We start from the raw sequence: 13,382 nt of genomic DNA, 5'->3' as shown, positions 1-13,382 counted from the left end.
TTAAATTAATCATAAGGACTGAATTAGTAAAGGAAATATTTGATAGGTTATACAGATAATAGACAAACAAAACCAAACTGATATTAAGTGGATCAAATGGAAACCTCAAAGTGTTAATAAAATCAACAACAATAGTTTCATTTAATGCATTCTTAGTTACTGCATAACAATGGCATAAAGTTACGAGTATTATTATGGCAAGTATCAGTACATAATATACACTGAAAGCGTTAATATAAAGTAAAATAAAATATAAAGCGACAGTAACTTTGGTTAGCAAAAAAAATTATTAAATCCGTTCAGGAGCTATTTGGCAAAAAATAAAGAGAAAATAAACAAGCAAAGAATAGCTGCCACCATAAAGAGTAAACCCCGTACTATAATAGAAGTAATTTAATTATACAACTATATCAACAATATTATACAAAGTCTCCAAATAAAAAAATATTCCATCGTTCAGCTTATTTAGTAGGTGAAGGTTTGGCTTTTTGTAATAAAAGACTAAAAAAATAGCTTCATTTAAAAAGGCAGCGTATACAATCTTTTACGTGAGAATGCCATACATTTGGAACGTCACACATTTTAGTACGCACCAAAATAGCCCTGTAACAGATAAATAACTTACAGTCTTGAATTGAGAGCTTGGTTTAGAATTTTCGTACCTAGAGTCTTAAGGCTATCGGTGATCTTATCCAAAAATGAGGGGGAGTTTGATCCGGTGTTCTGTCTGTAGCCGGTGTTTCCGTAGCTTCCTTGGGCCGGGTAGTATCCGCCTTGGCTGGGGTAGCCGGACCCACCTACCGGATACCTACTTCCCGTATTCGTGTAGCCTGGGTAGCCGGGGTAACCTGCTCCTTGCACCGGATATCCCCCGCCTTGCACGGGATAGCCGCCGCCTTGACGTGGAGGCACGTTTGCGCCTTGCATCGGGTAGCCGGGGTAGCCGGAGCCGACCTGTCCGCCGGTGTAGCCGCCACCGCCAATCGGATATTGTTGCCCGGGCTGGTAGACGTTGGGGCGCGGGGTTGTCTGTCGTCCGCTGGGCGGAAGTTGCGGATAGACTCCGGAATTGGGATAGCCGGGGTACTGTCCCGGTTGCTGAGGATAGTTCGGGTTGATCGCCGGCTGCTGAGGGTAGTGAGGGTTAATCGCCGGCTGTTGCGGGTAATTGGGATTGGAGGGATAGTGCGAATTGGGGTTCGATGGAAAAACGGGAGCGTTCGGCATGTTTTCGCTATCGGGCGAAATGGGTTGGTAGGATTCTACCGGGCGTTTGTGTTCGCGATTTGTTGATACGGCTGAAATTGGTTGATGAGATAAATGTTATCCACTATAGGCAGTGATTGGTACCTGGGTTATCGTAACATCTGGGTCGCGAGCCGTCCATTTTGCAAATTTGGCTAGGTGGACATACGTATTTCTCGCATGACGCAACTACATTGGACATCTTTTCGCATGTGGGATATCTGAAACAGTTTATCTTTATTTTTATGGTGAAATTCGGGGCGGAGGATAAGTGTAAAAGCACAAATTTGTGTTTCTGGAAGAGTGTGATTCCTAATCGAAGGTGCAAAGTTACCAAATTAGTTGAGATCGAGTCGTCCAGCTCATGACCAAGATCTTAGGATATAAACATTTAGTGGTCGTAGTTGGGTAGATACTGTAACGGGAGCCCATGAACGTATTTTCTTGGATTCGATTCCAGTGTAAGGGCGGGAAAAATATCCCTACAACAAAGGGCCCTGCGCGTCGTAAGGGACTAAACAATAGCAAGTCAGTTGCAACCTCGGCGCTGAAGTTGCAGAGTGTACGTGGAGGGGGAAGATTTTTACTGATTACGACTTTTTTCCGATTAGTAACAAATGTTTACAAGAATTAGATGGTGCAGGTTAGATTTTAATACGATGGGGTTTATGAGTTTTAGTATGTTCTTCAAACCGTGCCGCTTCTCGATAATCATTCGGGTTGTTTCTGTCTCGTTTTAAGTTCAGCACTATTAATGTGCGGGGATGCTGTAACGGGTGGCCGCTTTGCAGTTTTCAAAATTATTTTTTCGAATTCGGATTTCGCTTAACATAGGGAAATTTACACATAATTGCTTTATAGAAACCTTGAACGAAAGTATGTCTCGTGATAAGAGTTGTAATGCTACTTATGAATGCTGCTTAAGACTTCTGAAGCGTTTTGGATGGAAGTCAGAAGCTGTAAATGGAGAATTTTTATAATATGCGGGGTAGTGTTTGGTTTACGAATTACGATGTTGTGCTTTCCTCTTGTGTCGTGGTCATACATTTCCAAACTTCACAGGAAAATGCAAAATGTTACACCAGAACTAATTTGTAACGGTAACTCTAAATTTGCACTTAAATACTTTTCGAAATTTCGTTGGATAGTTAGAACTTTTGGAATGTTGACGGTAAGAGCAGTTTATACACTGCATATCATAGAAATTCAAAATGGGTAAGAAAATTAGAAGATTGATTTTTTCCCATAATTAATTGACTAGTGAAATGAAATTCTTAAAACCATGGTGCAAATGAAAGCTGTCTTTGTCTGCGTCGTTTAATTTCAATAGCGCTTTGTTTCTTAATGTGTTTCGGAACAGTCGGAGACTAGACGTCTGAAATCATATTCAGTCATTTTAATTAGGGCTATTTAGTTACAAGTGAACACTCGGCGTGATGTTATGCAGCAGCGTGGAAAGTGCAAATTTGGTATATTTGAGCAATACGTGAGAACGATTTATCACCCTAACTGTTATTTGATTCGTGGGGTGGAATTTAAGTAACGAATTTAAGAATTAAATAATATATCCGTTTGCGGCATCAATTCGCAATTTTCTGGGTAGGAATTAATTAAGTTATAACAGCAAGTGTTAGTGTGGTAAGTTTTTGAGAGGATTCAGTCTAAAATTTCCAAGTTCATGCAAAAAATTTCGTTACGAACGACGGAGTTTTCCGAAAATTTTACAATTCAAAACGGGCGAAAACCATCGGAAGTAAAAGAAGATTTTCCGTTCAAAAGTATATCTAAAAAAGAGATTAAACGGGATATCTAAATTTAAGAAATTATTTGTTGAAATAAATTAAGACAATTGTATTCAGTCGAGGACGAATTGATTAAGCGCGCAGTTTTGAAGTGGTTTGGTCGCTACAAAGGATCGATTGTTTATGTGGATTGCAAAATTACACCTGCGCGTATGTAAAATATCATTAAAGGTATTGATAGTAGTTGATAGTAACTCATCCAAAACTAAAAAAAATTGTTTAGTTTTGTAGTTTTGAGAAATGCTTCACGTAATTTATTCTTTTGAATTACGTGGAAAAAATATTAAGGAAAATCTTATTTTGAAACGTTCTTAAAGTTAGCAATTTTACAGCAGTTTCGCTCCGTTCGTATTGTATGTATTTTGTATAAACTCATTGGTATCAGAACCATTGGGAAATTTAGTTTTGCATTGAAAGTTATGTTTAATTTCAATAAAGAAAAAATTCCAAGTGAATGAGTTTAATATGAATAGTTTATAGGTTGTGTTTTGTGTAAATATTTTGCCGTCGCCTGTTATTATCTTACATATTATGCCTAAAATTTATAAAAAACTTGACCCACGAGAATATTGATGTATAAGGTACATAAAAATATCTCATATATTAGAAGCGAGGTGTAGTGGCATGGTGCTGCGCTCGCACCCGCTATTGTCATAGGAACCACTAACTAGTACCTGTGAATAAACAATAATGCTATACGTCTTTCGCTATAGAAACCGTTGCACGTCATTGATTTGTGTATCAATTTCAGACATATGCTGCAACACTGCAACATGTACAAAAAAAAGCAAGTGTGCGAAATCTATAGAAAACTTGTCTGAAATTGATTCATAAATCAATGACGTGCATCGGTTTTTATAGCGAAAGACGTATAATACGTTAATACGTTGATGCGAACAACTACTGATTTTCATTTGGGATGCAATTCATTATCATCCGCGCTTTCCCATAATTTAAACGGAACATTAAGTGCGAGGTTAATGTATAACAGTGTTTATCAATGGGCTACTCACAAAAATTCCAGAGAAAATTACCACGTGTTGAAATGTTTTAGCGTTTACCCATTTTCCTCTATAATCACGCATGCGTGTTAGACAACTTCCTTATTTGTGGAGCAATTTGATCGAAATTTTTGTTGTAGGTTCCTCTAATAAATTTTTTTATCGTCCCACTCATCTTAAAGCGCCTTGGCACCTGACTCATGACACCAGTTCCTTCTGAGCTGATGTACAGAAGTAAATGTATGAGACCACTACGACTACCAATCACTGACACGCAGGAGCAAAAAGGAATCGTATTGTTAGAGATTTTTTATTGACCCTAAGATTGTGAACTTGAGATCGCTTATCAATCTCCGAAAAGTTAAGATTGAGATATGTCAAATTTGGGTCTCAAACCAACATCGGGCAAAGGAAATGTCTCTGTATGGTCCTTTTTATATTATTACACATTAGTTGCACACAGCACATGTAACTATTTGGATTGTTAAACCGCTCCCTCCTCCACTCACGCACCAGAAAACATAGTAGGAGGCCTGACACCTAGGTGCCGCCAGGTTAACGACTTGGCAGTGTACCTTTCCTAGTAAACTCTGGAAATAGAACATTTCTAAAAATGAAGAAAATTTGGCTGTTTTTTTCAAATATGGCGGACTGTCAATATCGAAATCTTATTATTAAGACATGGGCGAGATGGTTCCTACCTTTTTTTTTTTTTGCTAAAATAGAGATTGCATATTAAAGGTGATTGTACTTCTCAATCAGCTCAAACTGATTGTACTTGTAAGGTGCAGTAAGATATGCTTTAAAAATTCTTACCTACAAAAATTATGGTAGGTTTTATTACAAAAAAAACGGAGAAAAAAATGTTAAAAAACTAATTTTTTTTTGGGAAGCCGGTCATTTTGATTTCGTTAAAATTTTGGTAGTGTTCATTAGACATAAAACTGTCAAAAACTTTTTTTATATCTGGTTTGAGCTAGGAAGCTGTTCTGTCAAGAATTTCGCACCTGATGATCTCGTAAGCCGGAAGAGAAACAGAGTCGCTTAATAAGTAAGTAAAGTTATGCAGAATTTTCGTTTCAAAATTTCTCCAGAAATTGCGAAGTTCTGACCAAAAAATCGAAAAATGTGATTTTCGACAATGCGCTACCGACCTGGCGTTCATTTATTTTCGAACATATTAAAAAATAATTTTAACAAACCCTTAGTGATTTTTCAATCTTTCTTATTTCTTATGGATTTTTACGTCGTTAGAAAGAGTAAAAAATTGCAACATCGGAGATACCAAATACTTAGTATTTCATTCGGAAGTTAATCTTGAATTTGTGCATTGAAGATTGCAATGTCTTTCTTATAGCAATAAATCCATGGCTTAAGTACTTAAAATTATTTAACATTTTTCGTTTATTGTCTGGCATAGTGTTCATCAAGTGGAATTATAATTATGGCCATAAGTAATACACATTGTAAACTTCAATGCAAACATTCAAGATTAATTTGCGCATAAAATACGAAGTGTATGTAATTTTTTCTCTACCTCGTGCAAAAATCCAATATGGCGTCAATAAGGAATAATACAGTTGATGTGATTGACCTGAAAACCACAAGTCATAAAAATTTGATTTAAGCATCGTCAGAAAGCTTAGAGGAAATTACCAAATGTTGTTAAAATTATTTTTTGATATTTTTTAAAAGAAATGAACTCTAACGCGTTCTCGGAAATAACATTTTTCTGTTTTTTTTTGGTCATAACTTTGCTATTTGTAAAGATAACAAGAGACTTTGAAAGGGAAAATTAATCAGCATAAAATTCTGCATAACTTTGCTCATTTAAGCGATTTGAGGGTTTATAACTTATAAGATACCCATAGTCAAAATGAAAAAAAATTAACCTTTACAATAATACTTATTTTATTCCTGTACGATACAAATTTTTGAGCCAAATTTGCCGCACCCTAAATCTGCCACCAGATCCAAACACAAACTTAAACATTTTATTGTTACCGGCCGAACTAAAGGGCTAAAGGTGCGTGATTAAACATTCTTACGAAACACTGACCTGAAATTATCAAAAGTGTAGGTACAAAAAAAGGATTTTGAAACACCGTTTTGGGAATTGCAACCCTCTATTTAGTTTATGATCAATGAAAAGATACAGTCTTGTAGAAACTTTTGCAATTGGAGCAATGAACTAATACTCTCGAAAAGTCGATAAGCAAACCGAATCACAAACAAAAATAATGAGTCAATATCTAAACAATAAACAAAGCAATCGCACGTAATGAAATCTTACTGTGTCATACATCTTATAAATAATTACTCATTACAAATTGTTTACCACAATATAGAATTCCCAGCAAACATTAGATTAATTGTGGGATACGTATACGTTATGCGCGGAAAATGGCCAAATTTGGTAAAATATCGAGCACCAAGGGCATCGTCCATGGTCAAATAATACTTACGTTCCACACTCGTCCCTGTTGTATGTGGTACATGTTTTTTCCTTGAGGACGCAAACCTCATTGCTCAGGCATCCTATGTCTTGGCAGGTTCGTCCATATTCTGGAAGGAAAATAGGTGTTACTGGTCGTTCTATTTCTTATTTACCTTCGCTTTATTTAATTTATTAATATCGGGTAAGGTTACGCAAAGAACTGGTTACAAAGTGGATATAAACCTCGAATACTTGTTCCGGATACGGAAGAAACTTCTTTTGATATGAGTTAAGTTATGGTAATCAGACACCCTAGTACTGTTTTCAAGGTTTTGGCACTTTTACTTAAGTGGTTATGTTGGTTAAGTATTTATCAGCTTACACAAAGCAAACGTATCCGTTTTCGCATACTTAGTTATAATAATAAGTCCATACTTATTAGACCATTTGCATAATTGGAGCAATTGGCTTAACATGAGACGCAGTTACACTCGCATTGTGAGCATGTGCGGACTTTTAATTCAAAATTTCGCCAAAGGACTATGATCTGCAATACAGATAAAATGAGACTGTCGGTTTTGGGGCATCCGATTCACGGTCCACCTCACGAGAGTAACAGAAAGATTTTGAACAAATCCAGAAACTATTAATGTGCAGTCTTTTAAAATTCCGTATTTGGAAAATCCAGTTTCGAAAAATCGCGTACGTTCGGAATTCAATGTATCTAAAAATCCCTTTTGATTAGAACAGTTTCCTCAAAAAATAATGCTCAGCGCCATTACTTACAGCAGATCTTCGTTTACCCTTCATAACCCAACCACTTATTTAATGTGACAGATTTCAAGTCTCGGTTTTTTCGTTCGTCGCTGTATTTTGAGGAGATTTACAAGTATCAAAAACTTTCAGAGGCAATAGATTGAAGGACAGTTTCTCGGATAAATGCATTCGCTATTGTACTGCGGCACATTCTGTAATTTCAATTTGGAAAATAGCCGCCTACACGAGGCAAATTTCCACACGAGTATTTATGGTATACTATACAGAATGCATCTGTGGACTCGTGAATTTCGAACTTTTTGATCCATTACATTTAATGAGTGACGTGCCTACGAGGGTTATTCAAAAATTACGTAGACTGTTTGAATTGCGCGGGCCTATATTTGGCTCCAGGAACTAGCTGTTTGTTGATTGCAAAAATGATTATTGGTTGATTAGCCGACCATCAGAGAGCTTGCTGCAAACTGTGGTATATCAGTTGGATCATGTTACGAGATTTTGACTGAAAAATTGAAGATGCAATGCGTTGCTGCGAAATTTAACGAACGACCAAAAAGCCCATCGCGTCCAAGTTCGTCAGGAAGTGTTTGAACGTTCAAAAGATGAAAACTTCTTGCCGAGGATCATATGTCCCAGTGGGTGCCTGTCTGGTTTGATGAACATCCAATTTGTTTTGGGTAGTGTTAGGAAAAGCTTACTTTTAGATTTAAGGTGTTTGTAATTGCTTTTAAATTTTATTAAGTGTGTTTACGAACACAGTAAATTTAGAATCTTGTGTAATTTGGGTAAGCCGAGTGTGTGATTGTTTGTGAAAATAAATACAACTACATTTTGTTTGTAAATCTAGTTTTTGTGGCTCTTGGAAATCATTTCAGTGACGCGTAGTGGGGTGACAGCCTCATTTTTTAAGCGTTAGCTCTGCAGTTCTGCCTAATATTGCAGTAGTTTGTATTTTTGTGTGTGTTATACTGGGCGACCAGCTGGTTAACGCAACAAAAGAATTGCTTTAAAGGCACCAAAGCTTAATAAGTACACATGTTGACAAAATAATTGATAATGAAGAAGAAATGTGTGACGATATTTTTTACCGTTTAATCTTTGCTCTGGCTTTCATTTAAATTACGATGTGGAATCCCGCTCAAATATCATTATACGAATTCTTGTCTTTATATAGCAATGCTTACGTCATCTAGGTGATTACTTCGTTATTGTAAGTATAGCTTTCTTTTATGATCTTCCCGTAGTAGATTTCTTCTCGTGCGTTTTCTCCCATTTCTGTCGGCGCGCGCAGTCCTTGTCGGAAACTCGTATTCGATTCTTACTGTGTAAGCAGTTACATGCCATTAAGTTACTTGACATTTTTTGGCTACCATTTTATGGGATATACTGGTGTTGTCTTACGATTAGTGAAGTTTCTTTTATTATCTTACTTCCAAGCTGCGTTGACGCATTTTTGCGGATTTATCTTACAAGTTTAAGGCCGTGTGTAAATTGTTCGATTACTACGTTACTACGTTTTAGTTTGGTCGTTACCGAAGTTTCGATTTTAACGATAACACCACCTGAGATTGTTGACACCATAGTTTTGTCAAATACACTTCGAGACTTTAGACATTCTAAACTGCTCATTCGCAGTGAGATACTTTTTTGACGAGTATTTTTAGTTCAGTGGCGGTATAATGAAAAAGTATATGAACTAATAGCTCACCAATCCCCCAAAGTCGTAAAATCACCAGGTGACTGGGACTAGCAAGCGACCGAAATTTAGTCGCCAATACTGTATGCGAGAAGTTTGCGTGAGTAAACGGCTCCATAAGACGCAACACGTGTATCCGAGATGCCAGCCTGACGGCGACTGTATCCCCGTGTAAAAGCGGTCTAAGCGTTGATGTCTTTTTTATTTCGACACATACTGTTCTTGATTAAGTAAGGTCCCTGTAACAGGGATTACATTCCAGCATTTAATTTTTACTAATTTTTCTAATTGCTGTCTCGACGTCAAATTTCTAAACGGTCAACAATCCTTAAAATAAAAAGGTCCTTACTGAATACAAATATTAAAAAATACAATTTACCTTAAACGTAAGACGTCTAAATCTACCCTCCAGTCGTCCAGCTTTGGAAAAAACTGGACTCCTCTCTAATTATGATTCGAGAACATGGAAACTCGGTTTTAAATTTCCGGGGTTGATTTTCGTTCGAATTGTGCAATATTGTTTTAAACACGCACAATCTAGCTTTCCCCTTACACAAATTTATTAATAGCGCACCATAAAGTGAACCCTAAGTCTATTTACTTGATCTCCTTTCACCTACGGATTTTTAGCTTGAGCTCACAGAAGCTCTAATGCGAATCTAAAAAATCACAGTCATTTTAATGTAGTCTATAGCTTGGCTCAGGACCATACTTGATTTTTGAGATCCCATTCGAAATTCTCCGCTCTAAATTAAGCTCATAATTAATTCAAACGGCAGTTACTGCGCGATCGGCAATCTTCGTGCTATAAGGCGGTGCCGTCAAAGTTATCTTCTCGTTTTAAGTGGAAAAAGAAAGAGAAAACTTGCCCGCAAGTACCTACGTATGCCGATTCCCACCCAGAATCTCTGTCCGACGGCGCTATTAAAAAAACTCCGGTCCCCACCACTGGGGGGGGGGGGTGATGGAGTGACCAGCGACAACTCGTAGAATACGTCGAGATCTACAATCGCACAATTTTACGTTTTGTTCTCTAACGGTTTAGGTCGTAGAAGGTCTCAAAGTTAGAAAATGCGAAAAACCCCCTTTTCGATAGAGACGCTCCGGGTCGCGCGGTTTCCATATTCGAGTTATCCCCCGAATCCCACCACCGCACGAATACGCTCCTCCACGTCCCCCACAATCTCCAGAAAACCGCAAAAGGAAATTCGGTAACGTTTTCGAACGAATTTTTTCCAAAATTTTCGAATTTTTCGCTTCTTACGGCAACTACCTCGAAGGGCGCCGGAGCAATTTTCTTAACCTCACAAAAAGTACCAAATAATTATCGAAACCCCCGAACCGGCGCCTGGACGTCCTAGCGCGAACGGTACGGGAGCGGCGAATTTCTAATCGCGCCGGCGCACAACGACGTTGCCAAATTCTCAAAAATTTCATCCAAATGGCCGTACGAATTACGAAATTAAAAATGCAAATCCAGTACTTGCCTGACTTTACTATTGAACGCGTTTCTTGTGAATCTCATCTTATCTTTCCTTATCTCGCCCCAGACAGTGCCAGTAATTTCCCATGCCGTGTCCTGTCCTTCACTTTACAGAAATAAACAGCGTTCATTTGGAAATTATCGATTTAAATGACATTTAGGATAACCAATTTTGGAACACCAGCCCCTTAAAGAGACCAACCTAGAGACCAACTGGCACTCTTAATTTGTTTTCTGCGCGGGAAAAGTCCCCTAGTATTTTTTACAATTGTTCGAAAGTTCTAAATACGAACCCATCCCCAAAGGTTTCTTTTCACTGTATATTTGCACGCCGTATGCGAAATGACTAATGCGCAATTAGTACTACTTTTTATTTTCCCAATGCGATTATTTACACCTATTCCAATTTAGATTAACGAATAGTTTGGCGCTAATTTTCACCTACGGATCTTTAATTTAAGCTTACATTATGCTCTAATGCGAGTCTAAAAATCACTGATATTTTGACGTGGCCTCTACGCCGGCTCAAGACCAAATGATTTTTTCCGCGCTCTTAAAATGTTACAATGAGCAATAACTTTGGCCGGCTGACTGGCTGGCCGGTAGCAAATGCGGAGCCCTAGAAGAACGCTTGTACAAAAACGAGGAGTGTACATGTACCTACTGGGGCCGTGTAATTAACACCTGTGCGGACGGGGCTACACGATGTCGGGGTCGGCGACATCTGGGCGCCATCACCGAGTGTTATACTAACGTAGTGATTGTTCAGTTTTCTTCTTCTACAGTCTTAGTAGACTCTGTTCGACTGTCACATATGCGTCACCATCGGTAGGTATAGAATTTCGAAGAGCAGAGTAGGTCTTCAAAAAAAGGGGACTATGTCGTCTAACATGGAAGAAAGGCATAGGTAGACGTAGGTAGGTACCTTACAGATAAGCAAGTAGAAGATAGTATGGTTGAATTTCAGAATTTAAGAAAAAGTGCGGCGCGATGAGAAAGCTTATGGTAGTAATCCGAGAGAGGTTTCCATGACAAAAGCAAATGCAAAGAGAGCAAACGTCTCCAGAACGTACAGCTCTTCGGCGTGGGGGTTGATTAGTGGAGGGAAGAACAGTAGAATGCAGAAGAACTGTCGATTTATCAAAACAGATGATGTTTGAGGTGCATTGGATCCAGCTAGGTGGGAACCTTAGTTTCATTGTAAATTATTACGTGTTACACAATACCAATTTAAAACGGTTCAAGAGTTCAATTTTACAAAAAAAAAATGATTTCAGTGCATTTAAGTTGACCTAATATTGATAATTTCAAGATCCTCCACCTTTAAATTACCTACTTTGCACAATAATAAATTCACTTTCTTTGGTTAGATGCAGTGATTCACACCGGTTTTCCAAATAATACATTCTGTGAGAACACTTTGCAGTTTTATTTAATGAAAATTCATTGTGCTGTTTCAGATTGGCCGAATTGATGTTTGTCAATCCAAAAATTCGCAGAAAAATTTAAAGAAATTAATCGATCTTTTCGTACTGTCATTCATTTAAACGTAATTACATTATCTTTTAATTATAGTGCGTCTTCGTTAGAAGGTTATCGTTTGTGTGGAGGTTACGCCAATTTTGATAATTAACACGATGTTATATTACCTACCTAATCTAATAAAAATTCGCGCTCTGTCTCATTATGAATATTGCCCGACCTACATCCACCTATTATGTTATGCACTTTAGAAACATCCGACTTTCCCTCCAAAAATAATGCGTAATTTTAAACTGGAAAATTTAGTATCGTAGATATAGGTATATGGATGGTAATGCATATTATTGTAACGTAGGTACCCTAACTTCATTTTAAAGCAGAAATTAATGTACGCACCTCGTATGAGTGCTAACGATTACTTACTTGAATACGCGTCTGCTAGGGTAACAACTACAACTAAAATAGAAATAGTCAACAGTCTCGTCATTTTCGTCGATTATCTGAAAGTAGAAAAGAAGAAATTATTTTCACCGCGAGCGCGTTTTTATTTCATTTCACAGTACGAATAATTGCACAAACAACGGACGGACGAGGTGCGCAAAAATGAACGGAAAATCTATACAACAAATAAACTGCGCATGATTGCGAGACGAATTCGCCTACATTTCGAAAACCGCATCATTTACCGAAATCTGCGACATTTACCTGATTCAAATTATAACTTGCGCCGAGAGATCTAAATACCTACTGCTGTGTATCAATGAGGCGATTGTATTTCTACACTTACGACATGCGGCGTTGCCATTTAGATGGTCGAATTCGCGTTGCCTAAATTGTTATCGAATTACGCGTCGAGATTCGTCGGGTAATGCTCATGATTAGTTTGTCGCATCGATCCGATTCTATTCGCGAGAAGCTGTTATGCCATGCAAATTTTGACGTAATCGATTACTGGCAACCTTGCGTAGTCCTGGCGCGGAATGATGACCGTGACGTCACGAGGACAAGGTTATGCCGCCGCGCCGTTTGAATGAGTATAAATAAACTTTCATCGTTTCCAGTATTGAGCTAAAATTAAAGCTGAAAATTAGGTTACTGCCTCTGTTGTTGTTGAATGAGGTAGTGGAGAGCGTCGCTTAAACGAGTTCACTAAAGAATAAAAGAACGCGATACTTACCTATGCGCTATTAGAGTAATCGTTAGTTTAACTTTAAATGGATAAACGACCTTTGTCAAGGTTCATGTTAATTTAACTGCACGTCGATTGTAGTTTGGCAATTTCTATTACAGCATCCCAGCTTCACTGTTAATAAACATCTCTTGTAAAGTGAACATTACAATAACTTCCACTTTTACTGTTTACGCAAAATTAAAACAGATAGGTAGCTACCTTTTGACAAACCAGTGGTGAAATCACTTTTTCATGAATTAGATGACAAGAATGCGCTTCATTACCTTG

General features: G+C 37.8%; 1 protein-coding gene and 1 long non-coding RNA gene across 3 annotated transcripts; both read right to left on the bottom strand.

Annotated features, from left to right (window-relative positions):
- Nucleotides 1-378: 378 nt before the first annotated feature.
- LOC116178334 (calcium-binding protein P-like) lies at nt 379-12,728 on the bottom strand. Of its 2 annotated transcripts, XM_031497800.1 has the most exons (6): nt 12,629-12,728; nt 12,347-12,423; nt 6,514-6,613; nt 1,351-1,466; nt 663-1,298; nt 379-603 (listed from the first exon to the last, which is right to left on the bottom strand). In XM_031497800.1, the coding sequence occupies exons 2-6, from the start codon at nt 12,408-12,410 to the stop codon at nt 545-547; spliced, it is 975 nt and encodes a 324-aa protein (XP_031353660.1). In that variant the 5' UTR covers nt 12,411-12,423; nt 12,629-12,728; the 3' UTR covers nt 379-544. The 2 variants fall into 2 exon arrangements, with proteins under 2 accessions (XP_031353660.1, XP_031353661.1); XM_031497801.1 differs by lacking the exon at nt 12,347-12,423 and having other exon boundaries at nt 12,629-12,700.
- LOC116178335 lies at nt 6,620-10,274 on the bottom strand. Its single transcript, XR_004146837.1, has 3 exons — nt 9,671-10,274; nt 9,338-9,617; nt 6,620-9,285 (listed from the first exon to the last, which is right to left on the bottom strand). It is a non-coding gene; the product is annotated as an uncharacterized LOC116178335 (long non-coding RNA).
- Nucleotides 12,729-13,382: the final 654 nt, after the last annotated feature.

The sequence above is a fragment of the Photinus pyralis genome, unplaced genomic scaffold, assembly GCF_008802855.1.
Source record: "Photinus pyralis isolate 1611_PpyrPB1 unplaced genomic scaffold, Ppyr1.3 Ppyr1.4_LG8, whole genome shotgun sequence".
Lineage (NCBI taxonomy): Eukaryota > Metazoa > Arthropoda > Insecta > Coleoptera > Lampyridae > Photinus > Photinus pyralis.
This window is presented reverse-complemented; position numbering and strand designations above follow the sequence as displayed.

Excerpts from the sequence above, each read along its gene's own strand:
- LOC116178334 (XM_031497800.1), bottom strand. The coding sequence starts at position 12,410 with ATGACGAGACTGTTGACTATTTCTATTTTAGTTGTAGTTGTTACCCTA. Across the intron at positions 1,467-6,513 it reads AACAGGGACGAGTGTGGAAC|ATATCCCACATGCGAAAAGA; the intron begins GTAAGTATTATT and ends AAACTGTTTCAG. Across the intron at positions 604-662 it reads CGATAGCCTTAAGACTCTAG|GGCTATTTTGGTGCGTACTA; the intron begins GTACGAAAATTC and ends TATCTGTTACAG.